At 37.1% G+C, this 16,865-nt stretch overlaps 1 protein-coding gene across 1 annotated transcript; it reads right to left on the reverse strand.

The window, feature by feature from the left end:
* Positions 1-394: 394 nt before the first annotated feature.
* On the reverse strand, positions 395-16,515 carry LOC121305248 (angiogenic factor with G patch and FHA domains 1-like). Its single transcript, XM_041236807.1, has 16 exons — positions 16,182-16,515; positions 15,994-16,070; positions 15,178-15,368; positions 14,113-14,215; positions 13,026-13,219; positions 10,917-11,048; positions 10,252-10,437; positions 5,538-5,859; positions 4,501-4,612; positions 4,087-4,138; positions 3,596-3,697; positions 2,511-2,676; positions 2,017-2,096; positions 1,778-1,905; positions 1,501-1,600; positions 395-858 (listed from the first exon to the last, which is right to left on the reverse strand). Exons 3-16 carry the CDS (start codon positions 15,352-15,354, stop codon positions 655-657), a joined length of 2,058 nt encoding a protein of 685 aa, XP_041092741.1. The 5' UTR covers positions 15,355-15,368; positions 15,994-16,070; positions 16,182-16,515; the 3' UTR covers positions 395-654.
* Between the last annotated feature and the right edge of the window lie 350 nt (positions 16,516-16,865).

Raw genomic sequence — 16,865 nt, forward strand, 5'->3', positions numbered from 1 at the left:
TGTTGGTGTGTAGAGGATACTGAATAACTGGGGTACGATTTGTGATTTACTGGGCCATCCTCTTGCGGCAAATAAAAGCTATACAAAACGGACTCTGCCGAGACGAGCAGACATTCTATACAAGTTTGACTGTACTGGGTGATTCACACCATCTGCAATGTTTGAATTGAGATCCTCCATTGGCTTGATCCATAGTAACACAGTGGGTCGCTGTTGCATGACGTGTTAGTGATGTTGTAACTTTAGCATTATTTTACTTGCATTGAGGACTGCATCCAAATGCCAATATATTGCAGTTTTGTCAGTTGTCACTGGAAGACTGAGAGTGGGTGTTTTAGTATATTTTACAACTTAGATTTGATATTATAACACATACTTCTATTTCAGATTCTAATTAGGGCACTGGTTTTAATACAAATGAAAAATAAATGTAAGCAGCTTCTACACACAATGAAAATGATCTCAGGCACAGGCTGATACTGCACTGTTAGATACCAACAAGTAAGAGTGTCAAATTCAGAACACAATCAGTGCATGTCCACTTTCCTTTTACTGCTACTTATTGGAAGGCTTTTTTGAAAACATAAAAAAGGGAGACAAAAGCAACTTGCTTAAAAAATAATCTGCACCAGTCCATCGTGGGACCTTGCTTTCCTATTCTCCTTCACTTCGCACCCAGGATTTCACTTTGGTGTTTTCTTTCTTCTTGGTACCAGTAGTTTGGCATGTGTCTGCAAACCTCTCCCTGGCCTTCTCCCAGTTCTTCTGGTTCTTGGTTTTGAGTGTCAGAGCTTCTTCCACAGAAAGTGATGCATTGGTGCCCAGACCAGCCTGGGACTTACGCATTTTCAGCTGGACCTGTGCAATTCAAAGCAAATCTCGGTCAGCAATGCAGTGAATTTAAACACATTAGTAATACCAGCAGGGCACCACGTTACGTGTGCACAGTATTAGTGGCAGAGTAGCAGCAATCCTTGTGAATTCATACCCACCCCAAAATTAATATTACTGAAGTAAAACAAAGATTGTAAATTCTAATATTAACAAAGGATAAAGGCAGCACAAAAGGTGTAAGAACTGGGGAAAAAGATAACACACGTTTCATAACTATTACATTGTGGTACCAGTCCACATAACAATTCTGCAAACAAAATTTGAAATAGAAGAGATTAGAGATACTGCAGACGTATACTTCACTTTTTAAAATGTGTAGCTGTTAAAGAAATTATTGCAAGTGAATCGCTTACTATGAACAGTACAGAAAAAATAATAAAGGAGCCAGTTTGATTCTAATGTTTACTTTAACACGACAATGCCTCATTCGTTACAGGCACTTACTGTTCATGTTTAGATTTACTAATTCACTTCATTTGGTTGTTTCTAAAAACTATCAACACTTTTTACACCCACACACATATATATATATATATATATATATATATATATATATATATATATATATATATATATATATATATAATTCCCATATGCAGTACTTACTGGTTCCTTCCTTCCTAAACCATTCTTGCCCAATCCATCCCCTTTCTTCCATCCCATCTTCTCAAGCATTTTCCTTCCTTTGTTACTATTGTCGATTTCACTGAAAAGAAAAAAAAAAGTGGTATTTTTTTCTTCATGGGTCCAGTATGTACTAAATATGTATTTTACTGATTCACTACACAAATCAGTTCAAAAACAACATTTACTCAGATGAGGTTTCGTGAAGTTTTTATGCAAATGTAGGGAACAAAACAGAAGTTGCAAATGTTACACTTACACGTTAACTGAAGCTGGCACATCATCCCTTTGAAAAGTCCCTTCACTGCCGACCGTCTGTCTTCTTTTCTGTGCCCGGTCTTTGTACTTTGAGTTTTTCAGAGCTTTAGCACCTTCATAATCACTGTTCTAAACAGATTCAACAGGACAAAAAGCATTTCAGAAACCATTTCAAATCCCATAATGCATTTAAAGTCACGACTGGAAATTCAAAAACAGGAAACAGGGTTGTGCCCTTACTTTCAGTCCATACTTGACTTTAATGTGTTTAAGCTCTTTCTGTCGCAGTACCTCCTTCTCTTCTTTGTTTAGCACTGGTCCTGTAAAACAGTTGAAACATGTAGCTACAGAAAACAACTTGGGAAGCAGTTACAAAGAAAAAAAAGCCATGTGTGCAAGATTAATTAATGGTTGTTTTGCAGTGAAAATGGAATCTCCCTAAGAAATGCAATGCACAATCAACCCAGTCACTGAATAGGTGCATCATACATTCACATTTCAGACTGCAGTCTAATTTCACTTATACTCTGCAACTTTGTGACCAGCCTGTGTACACCTGGTTGGTGGATAATACACATTATTTCACAAGTATAGTTAAATAAAATAACAAAAACTCTTCATGTTTCTAATTGTAATTAAATAATAAAAAAGTAATAATGCTACCAGTATGCAATTTATGACGTAATCCAATTCTTCACTAAATCTAATTCTCACATTGAGAGGCGAATACATACTAGACCATTCTTCCTTCTTGTTAAGGCTCAGGTGTGCTAGAACCTGACCGGGCTCACACCCATCGCACGTGTCATTGCCAGTGTGGATGTGAAAAGATAAGACTGTTTCTCCCATCTTTATTTCATCCCCGTGTTCCAATATGCGCGGGTCACATTTAGTTTTGGGCTGAAACCAAGCAGATTTACAAACTGGCCGTTAGAGAATCTTAGTACAGTAGACAGGTATTTTTTCAATGTAAAAGGTGTTGCTCCTCCCAGTTAACAGTTTTTTGCCTAACAAAAAAAACTATGCCAATGTGGGCTTGCAATACTAATAGATTAAATTATAGCCAGTGGTAGGTGTTGCAAGTGTTCACATTTCATCCCCCGACCATAATTAAGACATACAGGTTTTTAAGAAACAAACAAACAAACGTGAACACCTAAACAGGGCAAGTTATGAAAACAGTATGTGCGCTGCATGCTCTCGCACATAAATAATCTATATGCCACCTGATATAAACTCTGCCTACCTTGGTGCAGTACCCTATTGCATATTTCCTTGTAAAGAATGATATTAAGCTTAATTGAGTGAAATTACAAAAAAGAATGCAGTTTACATATCTTTAAGCCTTTTTCCTCCACAAATCAAAACACAGTAAACCAGCATGGGAACTACCACAGTCTGTAATGACTGAATATTAAAACATATGTAAACAGGAGCATTTTTAGAAGACATGCTGGTTTCCACAGTGGCCATGTGCTGGTGCAAGGGTGGGAAAAACAACTTTATGAACAGCTCTCTGGTGGACTGCTTTGTGTAGACAGCAGAGTTCACCACAGTGGCAAAAACTGGAGCCTGTGATTTCACAGGCACAGAGATGAGAATAAGCCACCAACACTGAAGTTTGAGGTCTCATGATCCAGCTGCAATTCCATGAACATGAACACTTTGAAAACAGATTAGGAACCAAATATATTGTACAGTTTGGATCTGGATTGTTAGTTGTTTTGTCAGTCCCTTCAAAGTTAATTCTTTTTGTTTTTTGTCATGGGACTGAATATCGCGGATTGTTATTAACAGATCTTTTCATGTAAATTCTTACCTGTAAAATTCTGTTTCCATTGATGACTGTACCATTCTGGCTCCCCTGGTCTACCAGTACGTAGCTTTGTAACTCTGCGTCAAAGTATACTTCAGCATGGAACTAATTTGAAAAGAAGCAAATTACTTTAAGATAGTTGTTTTAATATAAAACATATGGAACTGTGTAAGACTTTCTTTTAACATCCAACGTTCAATTCCTATTTTCTGACAGGCCCATAAAATGCCAGTGAACTAGAAGTTCACTCAGAAAAAAGGACCGTTCAAAAGGTGGACAATTAGTATGTGAGTTAGTAAGAATCACTTTCACAAGCAGTGCTAAAAGATTCACAGGCACTGTTAAAAGATTCACAGGCACTGTTAAAAGATGCGTTGCTCGTTAGTTTAAACACATTACACAACTAGATGATTGCTTTCGTAAGCATTCCAGCACAATGTAATATGCTCTTGTTTACTACACTGTTCCCTGACCTCTTTCCTTAAAATGCTTACCTTACTAACACCAAGTTCAGGTATTCGTATTGCATGCTGCATGTCCTTCTCCCTGCAGATGAAATGTAGACAAACAAAATAGAATACTGTTTACATTTCTAAAACATCTTTCACTCTGGCACAGTGCAATTACCTACAAAAGGTCAGCTCAACACACATTTGTTAATAGATTAAAATGTGTAATTGAGCTGGTGCTGCAAGTGTCTTTAGGAATCGTGTTTCATAGTGTAGGTGCGTATTAACTGAAAGCCTGTTCTCAGCCAAGCAGCAGGAACAGAAACAAACATATCTGCTCCTGTGACTAAGCAGTGACAGTATTTTGAAAGTACAAGAATACATTAAATACACAAACCGTAGCAAATAAAGAATCTTAAGTGTAAAAATACATAAGAACAGCTACGAGCATGCAGTTACCTCCCAATGGTAGCAGGATTATCAGCAGTGATAATAAACAGTGTTCCTGTCTGCAACACTGGGGAGCGAACCACAGTCACCCTGACACATGGAGGCCATGCCGCTTCTGAGTCTGCAGCACAAAATGAACAAAACAAAAAAAAATTAATAAAAAAAAAAAAAAAACACAGGTGACTGCTGGTATATATGTTACAGTAAAAGTCAGAATCTGATAAATATTAAGTTTTACCAGTCACTGTCAACATTTACCAAGTAAGGTGGTAAATGTCTAGACTATGAAGAAATATAGGGGTTTTTGGACACTTACCAGTTAATCTTATGATTTACCGACACTTCTTGGTAAATGCCCGAAATTATGAAGAAATATATGGCTTTTTAGACCATTACCAAAGCTTATTGATAAAGGCACTTTGTTATTATTGAGATTTACCAGTAAATGTCCGAAGTAAGAAGTTATCATGTTTAGTTTGGACATTTACTGCTTTACCAGTAAATCTTAAGATTTGCCAATATTCAAATTTTACTGTAACACATGACAACAACCAACAACGAAATATATAGTTTAAGCTATGTATGCTGGGTAGCTCTTTGAGTATGCATTAGTTTTACCAAAGACAACCTATCCTTAGCCTAGGTTTTAGAAATTAAAATTAACTACAGTATTGGAAATTTATGTCACTGGCTGCATGTTCATCACAAATGTCATTCTAGGATACATCTGTTGTGAAAGACAGTAGGCACCTCTGGAAGCAAAACTTCCAATCCACCCTTCTGGGATATGCAGGTAGATGTAATATGACCTGGTTGCTTGGGATATGCAGGTAGATCTAATATGACCTGGTTGCTTGGGATATGCAGGTAGATCTAATATGACCTGGCTGCTTGGGATATGCAGGTAGATCTAATATGACCTGGTTGCTTGGGATATGCAGGTAGATGTAATATGACCTGATACAAAGCCAGAAGTGCATGGAGCAACGGTGCTGTGTTTGCACTGGTGACCCCTGACCCCATTCAAATATCTGTCCGGAGCCCACCTTCTTCTTCCTCCAGCTCACTGCTTTCACTGCCTGTCGTCTCAACAGCAGAACCATCCTCTTTTTCAGACTCTGTGATTTCTCCCTCTTCTGGCTCACTTTCGCTGTTCACATTGTGTGTCTGTATATTTTCCTTGGAGAATGCTGCCATTTCAGCATCGTCCTCCTCTACAGTACAGTGTCCAGTGGCCACAGACCTGACAGTCTCCGGTTTAGTTCCAGAATTCAACGTGGCTCTCTTTCGCTTCTGTTCACACTTCTTTTCATCAGTAGATTCTTCTCGAGAAGAACCAGGTGCCTTTTGATGGTCTGCTTTGTGGCCCTTTTAAAGAATATTATACAGTTTAGAATAATAAAAAAATAAACTTCCCCAGCTTGGTTTTAGAAGTTGAAAAATGCATCAATTTTATTTTATTTTTTTTTAAGAATTAAGAAAACTTATGTTCCTTCCAGTTCTAAGAATCCTTCACTATTGCTAGTGTCTCTTTTTTCAAGATGTACAATGTCTTAAATTCTCACATGCACATGAAAAAAACAACAGAGTAACCTACAGTATACAACACCAAAGCCAGCACTATACATGCTATCTTACAAACGGTTGCAAATCTGAAATGAAAGAACCATCTGTATTGCCAGTTTAGAGAACAAAAAAATAAAGTTACTCCCAGGTTTATAAAATGAGCACATTTAACTGCTACATAAGTTTTTTTTTTTTTTTTTTTTTATATCTTAGTTGCTGCTGGCTCTGTTGCAAACTGGACAAAAAACATACCGTAATCAGTTGCAAAACACATCCTCACATAATTTCTTAGAGACATGTATAGCCCTGCTGCTACCACACAGAAACAATGGCAACTATCTACCACACTACAAGAAAATGCCATACTATAGATACCATAAGTACCATTGTTTTTGAATGGAGGAAATCTGTTAACACAGCCATTCAGCTTTATTAAGTTCTTCCAATGTCTTATTACTAGATCCACTTGGGTTGTAACCACATCAGAAGATATGCAGTGCCAGTTCCCTTGCAAGACATACAGTGCTGTTGAATATGAGGTATCCAGATACCAGCTGAGATTTAATGGCAATTTTCAAGAGGTGCTAACCTTTAGGACTTCATTCAGCCATCTGCCATATTTGGGGTCTACCAATACTCCTATGTCTAGGTAATCAGTGCTGCAAGATTAGCACGTAGCAGAGCAAGAGAGAGAGAGAGAGCTCGGTCTCACCTTTTGAGGTACTCAGTGCTTGATTTGTGAGAGTTCACTCCCTGGTCCAATCTTTGCTTTGACTTGTGTTGATGGTAACAAGGAATTGAGAGCAGATTTCCATCCCAAACCTTGAATTACTTTGAGATAGCAATTTTTCTTTCAGTCCTGGTTTTGTTGGATTCCATATACATGGGACCCACAGGCGATATGCTCATCAGTTTTGTCAAGAAGCTCAATGTTTTCAGTTCACTGTATGTACATGTGTACATGTATGAAAGACTCTTGCGTGGTATTGGGAAAACTTTTCCAAACACTGACTATGTGTGCAGAATTTTAAATGAAAATCTAAATATAAGAGAACTCTAACACATGTCGACATGGGTAACCTAGGGAGGATTTGTTCATAAAAGTAAAGCATTGCTGTATTACCCTAGCCATCTCCCTGTTCCAATAGCGCTTTTCAATCCAACTTCCATTCACACGATAGGCAAACTCACCACTGCATACAAATTGCAAAAATGGGATTGAACTTCAACAAGGTCTTCTTATTGAAGCTGTATTTCAGAATTATTACATATTCTCTATTTAATAAAAAGAGCAATACAAAGCTTCCAGTGATTATTCAGTTCTTCCATTTACAATCTGTGGGGGTGTGTAATTTTAATGATGAGTACAAATGATTACCTGCTGACTCCTCTGGTTCTTATGGAAACAAGACAATACACAAGACTAAGCTAGCAGGTTAAATTAATATAGACTATATAATAATAATACATTTGGGAAAGTTTATGCAACCCATGCACCTTTACTTGAAGCTGTGCTCTCAAAAGATGATATCTCCCTATTAGCCATTGATTGAGTCACTTACTGCACTTGGGGGCAGGATGAACATCAGGTAATCAACTCCACACCATTCAAATTATCCTTATTTATCTTAGATCTCTTATCAAAAGGGTTTTAATAATAATACATTTTATACTATACAATATTCTGAAAATTTAGCACAAGATTCAGAACATGACATGTTGAGTGGATAGAGCACATGGTAATGAGATAATGTTAGCTCCTTATGCTAACAGTGGTGCTAAAACCAACAATCATTTTACTAAAAAAAAAAAAAAAAAAAAAAAAAAGATACATTGAAAAAATTAAATAAACAATGTCAAATGTTTTTCAGTTGTTCCATAATCCATGTAGTAAACATAAGCACCAACATGTCATGCAAAACATAAAAATAGACAGACAGACAGACAGATAGATAGAGACAGAGTTACATTTTATTAGGGCAATGCACACTCCGTGTTTGTATTTTTAATTCATCAGTTTTGTATTCACCCTAAGGAAATGTGTGTACTTTACAGATAAAGTCTTGTAGAAAGCTGTGAAATCATAAGATCCACATTCGTTTCTGTAACAGTTTTTTTTGCCTTTTAATTTTTAAATTTTTTTTATATAAATACACTGATCAGAATTAGACAGGCCGTAACAGTTTGTACACTACACAAAATAACAAACTTCCTGTTGTGATCTCGTTGGAAAGTTGAAATCTTATGAGATATGGAGACTGCTTGAAAATACATGCAAGTTTGAGGATTATATTCCAGCAATCTAAAAAAATCACTGCCATTTGAAAACCAAGGCACTAACAAATAATTAGACAAGAGACATGTCATAAAACACAGACTAGCTCACCATGAGAACTGCTTTAAAGCATTTGGGCTGACATCACTTTTTAGACACAATGTCGTACCCAATAGCCTGGAATCAGCAATCTCATACTTGTTGGTCCAGATAAGATGCGTACGTAGCTCCACTTTGTATGCACTAAATTCAAACGTAATGCGTAAAAATACACACAGCAATTTTGCTGCACAGCTTGACTGCCTCCCCTAAAACCTCCACTAACAACTACATCTCCCAGAATACAATGTCTTCAGTTACTAGGAAACTACACAAGAAAAATCAACCTAACAAAACATTATCCAATCTCTGGCTAGCCATTGTCTTTGCAGCCAATCACAGACATAGGTTGAAGCTACAAATCCAACTAGAACCATTAATGCATTTCCTTACTTTATTTATCTGTATGGCTTTATATTGAAGTTTTAACATGCAATGTTAAAATATAAGTAAATAATTAATTTGCAGACAGTAGCAGTTTTAGGCACATGCAGCCCATGCAATGGGGTCCCCTGTTGATGTGGCTCAGTTGACTATATATATATATATATATATATATATATATATATATATATATATATATATATATATATATATATATATATATAAAAATTATATTCACCTCAATTCATTCATTCTGGCGCAGACTTATTAGCCATTTTAGCACTCTTTTTATCTTTATGCCACAAGCAGGAAACACACAGCATGTCGGGGCTTAACACTGTGCTCAAGTTCATGTCAGTAAGTGCAGCGCAATCATGTAAAACACGATTTAAGAGAAAAATGCAAAGACATACTGGATAAGGGCCCCAGAATGGAGCTTTGCATGGGAGCACTGCGAGACAAACGCAGCCACTGTTTGCAGAGTGCATAAAGAACCTTGTAGGACACTGTTGTACAGTAGTTCAAAGTAACATTACAGTTAAAATGGAAGGCTCTTTTTTAATGCCTAACCTGTCACCATTATAGATTGTACAGTATTTATCAAGATTACTCATGACTCAAGATAATGTTGCATTTTACCCCCTGAAAATACATTTTACTCTGAGATTAAAGGGGTAAGTTACTCCCAGACCCAAAACCTCATGTGGAGTGCTGCTCATACTTCTAGATTACTACGTGTTTACAAACAACAGATCTTACGGTTTGTGCTAATGGCATACAGAAAACAGATGAAAACACTGTGCCATAAGGTTAAAAAGCCCAGAACTGAACTGACTGCAGAAATTATGACTAAAGTGTACTCCTAGCGATTCAAAAAGTTACACTCCGGAATAACACTGATCTTACTGACGTGTCCTTGGTTCACAAGTTTGAACCAACTTATTGATTCAGTTTGCCTACATTTCAACATCTGTCTTACCTCTCATTAGCATAAGCCCCTTACAGACTTTATTTTCACTTTGAATCAAGTGAAGCTGATGTACCTGCCACAACCCTGTAGATTCACTGTCCTGTACATTTTGTTTGTGTACACTCAGAGACCACAGTAAAGAGTTCACAAAATCCAAACTTAATTGGCAGCAGAGAAGTCTTTCTGCCACCAGCACTTGATGATGTTGCTAAATAAATGGCTCCAAAAGGATAGCTTCTCCGACACTACATGCAGGTCTGGGAAAGAACTACCTATATGTGTGTAATCATGACATTTTTTTTTTTTTTTAGAGTACAAGACACTGAAATTCATTAATAAAAGTTAGCAAAGAATTAGCTTTCATTAAAGATAGTATTGAGTAAAGTATGCTTTAGCTACTCAAAACATAAATTCAACTACCTGACACAATATTTAAGCACTTGGCACAATAGTAATGAACAGGTACCTTGTTCTCTAGTGTTGCTGTTTTTTCTGCCCCTTTTCTTCTCTTTTTTCCCTTCTTGTCCTGACTCGGGTCGTTGTTAGCTGGATAGGCCTGCACATCCACTCGAGAGTGAAACTGATACCGGCCGCTCTCACTGTCGTAGTAATAATACATTCCTGTGTTGGCATCGTAATACAGCTGACTTGACTGGAAGAAAATCATTGTACAACCATTCTTATTTATTTACAGCTTTCAAAAAATAAACAAGTGTATGAAGAAAAAAAAAGGTCACCTCTTCTAGGTATGAACCTGTTCTAGGGCACAACTGAAAGATGTTTAATCTTATACTAAAACTGGCTTTAAGTGGGGGACAGATTTTAAAGATACACCCCTCCAGTTGCCAATTTCCAAACCACATCCCTCCTGAAATTCTGCTTTTACAAGTGGTTGAAAATGCCACTTTTGCTGGATTAGTTTACATGGTAAATAATGATCAATGAGGTAGAAGCAATACAGAATTCTAGAGAACACACACAATATTAAACAGGTGCATACCTGAAAGAAATACATGCATTTCTGAATTGCTACATTCGCCTTTGATAAATCTACTGAACATAGTCTACTTATCAGAATTCAACATTAAAAACAAAACAATATGTTTTTTGTTATAAACGGAGGGTTTTTACCGAGTCATAGTAGAAGCCTGTGCTGTGATCATAATACATCCCTGAATTTTCATCAAAGACAAATCCAGTCTGTGACACTACTGCTTCAGCTGTGGCTCTCAAAAGATCTGCAATGGAGATGCCGTCTGATTCCTGCTTTAAAAAATAAGTACAATTATATGAAATGCTCAATCGTAAAACGATTCTAGCCTATTTGTTTCTTTTTAAATACTTCATCAATATATAACACTCTGATACTCCACAGGTATGCAGATCCATGCATGTACCAAAACCAGTTTACAAAAACTCTAGTTGAAAATACACATTTAAGTGTATAGTAATTGAAGACATACCATGTCCATTGTTTTTATTTTATTGCAAGTTTATTCATCATGTGACTTAACTCCATGTCTCTGCTGAAATTCAACATAGTGGCTGCACCAACGAAGAAAAAAAAGTAATGTTTCAGTAAGACAGAGCTAAAGGAAACCTGATTATCTATGATGATGGTGGGACAGTATTCTTAAAGTTTTTTATGTAATTTGCATGATCAAGTACGAGTCAATACCATTAAATATCATAATGCCAGTTGTAAACATGTAGAATAAGAAAGCAAACAAGACGGCAACAATGGCACAGCACTACATTCTATGCAGAAAAACTAAGACCTACTGTACTGCGCTCAAGGCGGAGCTGACCCGATGCAAGTAAGCTAAATTAATTGGGTATTTCATTATTGTTTCGTTTATTTCTTTCCAGGCTACCTGCCTTTAATAAAGCTATAATTAGCCATTTAAACCAGCCATTTCTTAATTGAATTCTATTTTCTGACGACGAAAAAATTAGATCAAAACTATTTTTCTAGCTAAACAATCCTTAAAGGAAATTGATCACTTTGTGTAAAGGATGTAGTCACTACATTACACATCGTTGGTATCATAAAGACATTCTGTCTGGAGACACGCCTCTTTTTAAATCATGCAAATAACACCCCAGAATTAGGAAAGAAACTATTGAGAGGATTAATTGTGCGTTTACATTAAAAGGGGCGCTATTTAAATAAGAATCGGGTAATACATAGCAGTGAACCTGTTTAAGAGCAATGAGTCATTCAATACGCCTTTATCAGCGTTTCATATTTTATCATCCTGGTTATTATTATAATGCCAATAAAAAGCTAAACTTAATGTGTGGAGTATTGTACATAGGATTACACTCACATGACATTGCTGGACTGTTACTAAACTGTGTCATATTTATTGTTATTGTAAATGCCAGCAATAAGCTAAACAGGTCTTTTCAAAACACCTTTATTTGTAGACTTATGATTCTCACAACTGTGCTGGACATTTGGTTTTCTGAATTGTTGTAATATAATTCTTAGGTTTTCCTGCATTTTTTAATGTCAGCAATTATTAAATTTACTCATTTTAACTAGTAACATTATATTTATAGTCAAATGCCATATTTAATTATTAATAAGCTGATAGAAAGTGGGAACAAATGGAAATGGCCATTTGTGAAAAACAGAATTTGGTATTCAAGAATGGAACAATTAGTAGCTCTAAAGATGGTTACAATTGAAGGCAGTGCTGATGCCTGTGTTTTATGCAGTAGTATAAAGCAATTTTACGCAGGCCACCAGTTAAGCATGCAGTCTATATCTATGATAACAACCGACAGGGCTGCATAGGATCAGTGGATGTTTCAAAATTAGAGGCAGAGCCACAATAAATGTCATGTTTAAATTTAAAGTAAATTGTAAAATTGTTGAGATACTTGTGTTGGAATATTGTTTCAAAGTTGTATAATGCAGCAAAAACATATTAAAAGGGTTAATGCATGGCCGAAGGTTTCTCGCTGATAATTTACCCTTTCTCAGTCAAAACAGCAAGTTTCTCAGTATCTAAAAAGCTTAGCGGGAACGCTGGTAGAGATAGAACAGAAGCTTCACAGCACTCAGGACAGCATTTATAAATCAGAAGCAGATCAAAACCTGTAAAATCTTACTACAATCACTCAGTAACAGGGGGACTTACGAAATATCATGCTCTAATGAGCTCAACAGGCAGGCTTTACTCCCCGCCTACCCCATGCTATTGAAAGCTACCTCTAGTAGACTGTACTTGCCTCCTGGTTTGCAGCTGTGCCCTCACTATTGCGTACGCTGGCTTCAAGGACTCCCTCTGTAGCAGAGTGCTGGAAACCATCTGCACTGCCTGGATTCTGTGCATCAGATTCAAAGTGTCCATGCGTCTGCGGACTGGGCTCTGTATCATCCGTATTTGTGCTTTGATAATAATTTTCATAGTAGTGGTAATAATCTGTTACATGGAAAAATACAGCACAAAAACATGGTTATTAGCAGTACTGTAGTAAACATGTATTTTTATTATAAAACATGTTATCTGCAATGACACTTACTTAAAGAAATATTTGTTTGCAAGCCATGCTTTCAGTTAGTTTTGAACTTCCTTGATCATTTCACATGGAGGGTGAAATCATCTCCATCCCTTTTAATGTCTTCATTAAACAAATGATTCCCCTACTGGCTGACATGCTTTTGACCCAGAAGACAATCCTGAGGTGAAATGACTCAGGAAATGCTGCATATTTCAAAACTGCATATTTGCGACCTATGTAGTTAATGGAAGTGTAAAACAACATTCAGGCAAATATTTTGTGAGGTACAATTATTTTAAATAGACTCTGGTTCCACACAAGTTGAAAGATTCTTTTGCGGGGCAGCAGATCTAAATACTGCAGTCCTTAAAATAGTGCCCTCCTGGAGAACTTACATGTATTTTAAAGAAAAATACACCAAATAGACAATGTGTTTTTAATTACTATGGTGCAAAAAGAATACTGATTTGATCTACAAGTAACCTTTGACACAGTATTAGATTAAACTTTAGTACTGGGATAAATGTTACCACACTACCATGCCATTAGGTTCAGTGTCGCTACAACGCTAGCTTTGCATGGACTTGGGGTACCTTTATATTATCAAGCTTCCAGCCAATGAACAGCTTTCATTGGAACAGCATTCTCATCGAGAATGGTGTTCAGAACAGGTTTGTGGCAGTGGAATGGCAGACAGAAGGCTCACCACTCTATTACACATTGAAACCTTGAAAAGTTTTGAACATGTTCTACTACAAAACACTGTTATCTTCCGCACTGCTGTGGTCATCATTATCACACACACAAAAGCCACCTGATTGAGCACATGAAGATAAATCTTCTGTTTGAACTTCTGCATCTGCTCTGTTTTTTTCTCTCTTCTTCCGGTCATGAATTTCCTTACCGAGTTTATCTACCTACATAAAGAAGAATTTGACAATAAACATTTTCACTTTTAATATTAAAAACAACAAATAAAAAATCCATTTACACAACCAACTTTATTATTTTAATTCTGCATTTAACTTAATTATGCAGGGGGCTCCCGAGTGGCACATCCGGTAAAGGCGCTCAGTGTGGAGTGCAAGATGCGCCTTATAACCTGGAGGTCACCAGTTCGACTCCAGGCTATTCTACTGCCGACAGTGGACGGGAGCTCCCAGGGGGCGGCGCACAGTTGGCCGAGCACCACACCAGAGACTCCTGTAGACTGGCTGGGTGCCTGCGTGCTTGTGTGTAAGCTGTCCAGAGCTGCGTTGTCCTCCGACTCTGTAGCTCTGGGTTAGCTGCATACTGGGCCATCAAAGTGAAAATAAGCAGTCAGCTGACGGCACATGCTTTTGGAAGACAGCATGTGTTTGTCTTTGCCACTCCCGAGTCAGCACAGGGGTGGTAGCTGTTAGCTGAGCTTAAAATACAATTGGGCATTTCAAAGTCGGAAAAAACGGGGTAAAAATCACTTGCTAACTACTAAACTGAATAGATTCTGGATGTATTAGTTACTTGTGCAACCTAAAAGTAATTATTTTGATTAGGAGAAACTTAGTAGGACTGTTCATTTACTTTTAAATACAGTAGTCTCCGCGTACAGAAACACCTCCTAAGAGAACACTTCACCTAAGTGAACACCCTTGTGGTGAAAGTGATTTTTCCCATGGTAAATGCTCCGGCTAAAGGAACAGGAACTTCACTTAAAAGAACACCTTCTTGGCACCGATAGCGAATTGTTCACAACAGATACAGTACTGTTTTGTAACCCGATAAATGGCCATCATCAAACTTAAAAATTAAAATGGTTTATTCAGTCTTTTCTCCGGCTAACTCCGGAGACTACTGTATACATCATCAATGAAAGTTCTTGAAATAACTTGTTAACTACCTGTTTTCTTAAGTCCTCATTGTAGCTCTCTGTGTTTTTACAGATCCGCTCTGTCTGATTCAGTTGCTTCTGCAACGTGTGGAGCTCACTTTTGCAAACCTTCAGCTCACCCTCCAGAGTCTCTACTTTTAACCGAAGTGCTGAAATCTCAGACTCTGTGTCTCCACTTGACTCCATGCTGCAGATTGGTGCTGTGAAAATGTAAAAGCACTTCACTAGTGTACATAATGATGGATTTAATTCCTACTGATATTAGGGTCAATCCTAACACCTGCAAAACCCTTTGGTATAAGGGACACATGCATTCCACAAACAAAATGGTGCTCTTATTTCTGCTACAAGGTGCAGAAGGGGGATTCTTACAACATATTTGTAGTCTTGCAAATCTAATTTATTTAGGGCCCCTTTAGCCACTTTTACTGTAAAGAGAGAAATTAAATGCATACTAAAAACAAACAAACAAAAAAAAACGTTTACTAAAAACCAAGTACATTTTAGGGCCATTGTATCGACGTGTGGTTAAGTGAATATCTCACCAACTCCAACCACAGATTTACTCGAAATACGCGTCTACTGACAGGTATATAGTATACCCGCTACCAGTATGCTATGCTGCACAGTTCTTGTAGTGTAGTGTGCGGTACAGCAAATATGAGGTTGAAAAAAGTTCGTCGTTATTATACATCAGATAACAAATTAAACTACATAGCCCTTTAAACCAACACACGTTACCTAATTATATTACGCTGTACAAATATTTTTAAACGCATAACGCAATCTAGTAGTAATGCAAAAATAAAAAACCTTCCTCCAAACCTCAGCTGTCTTTTACGACTTCCTCATCATAGGCTCTCCATCATCTGTGCGCGCTCGATTTGTAATCCCGGATTAACCTGAAATATGAAAAGAAACATCGCATAACTACCTTACATCATTCGCTTCCTTTGACAGGTGTGTTGTTTTATTATAATCAAAAATAATGTTTGCAAAGTGGAGATGTTTACAATTCGCGCAAACTGCAACGATGGCCGCCATATTGCTGTCTACTGTTGCTAATGCTACGTAAGAAGACGTCAGTTCCTTTGTTGGAAAAAAAACAAAAAAAAAAAAACACGTGTGTTGCGACACAGTTGACAAGTCCGTTTATAATAAACGGGATTGGGTTTGTTTTCTTATTGAGAGGCTTTCATTTTTAGAGAGTCGCAGTTTTTTTGTAATAGGTGACGTGACTTCAAGTTAAAAATGGTTGTAGGCGTGGTTTTGGTGATTGTGCTGTCAATGTGTTTGCACGTCATTAGAACAATATATGGAATTTGTATGAACACCCCCATCCCTTCTGAAATGGGTGGGCTTCTTTTGGGATTATTTAGGGACTGACGTTTTTTTTTCGTGAGACTCGTCAACACTGGTGCGCGATTTACACTGCTTTATTTGTATTTGACGTAGAAGTTGGTGTTGGTATTGTTATGACAGTTGGGTTGTTTAAACTTTAAATCAATACCGCAACAATGCATGTTTGTGGACAGACCAGACCATTGTGTAAACGAAAGTATACACAGATAAAACTACTACTACTACTACTACTACTAATAATAATAACAATTGCAATTAAGTTACAATGGAATTAGTAATTATTATTAAGAACATAAGAACATAAGAAAGTTTAAAAACGAGAGGATGCCATTCGG

The sequence above is a fragment of the Polyodon spathula genome, chromosome 2, assembly GCF_017654505.1.
Source record: "Polyodon spathula isolate WHYD16114869_AA chromosome 2, ASM1765450v1, whole genome shotgun sequence".
Classification (NCBI taxonomy): Eukaryota; Metazoa; Chordata; class Actinopteri; order Acipenseriformes; family Polyodontidae; genus Polyodon; species Polyodon spathula.

Excerpts from the sequence above, each read along its gene's own strand:
- LOC121305248 (XM_041236807.1), bottom strand. The coding sequence starts at position 15,354 with ATGGAGTCAAGTGGAGACACAGAGTCTGAGATTTCAGCACTTCGGTTA. Across the intron at positions 3,698-4,086 it reads CTGAACTTGGTGTTAGTAAG|TTCCATGCTGAAGTATACTT; the intron begins GTAAGCATTTTA and ends TTTTCAAATTAG. Across the intron at positions 2,677-3,595 it reads ATGGAAACAGAATTTTACAG|CCCAAAACTAAATGTGACCC; the intron begins GTAAGAATTTAC and ends GCTTGGTTTCAG.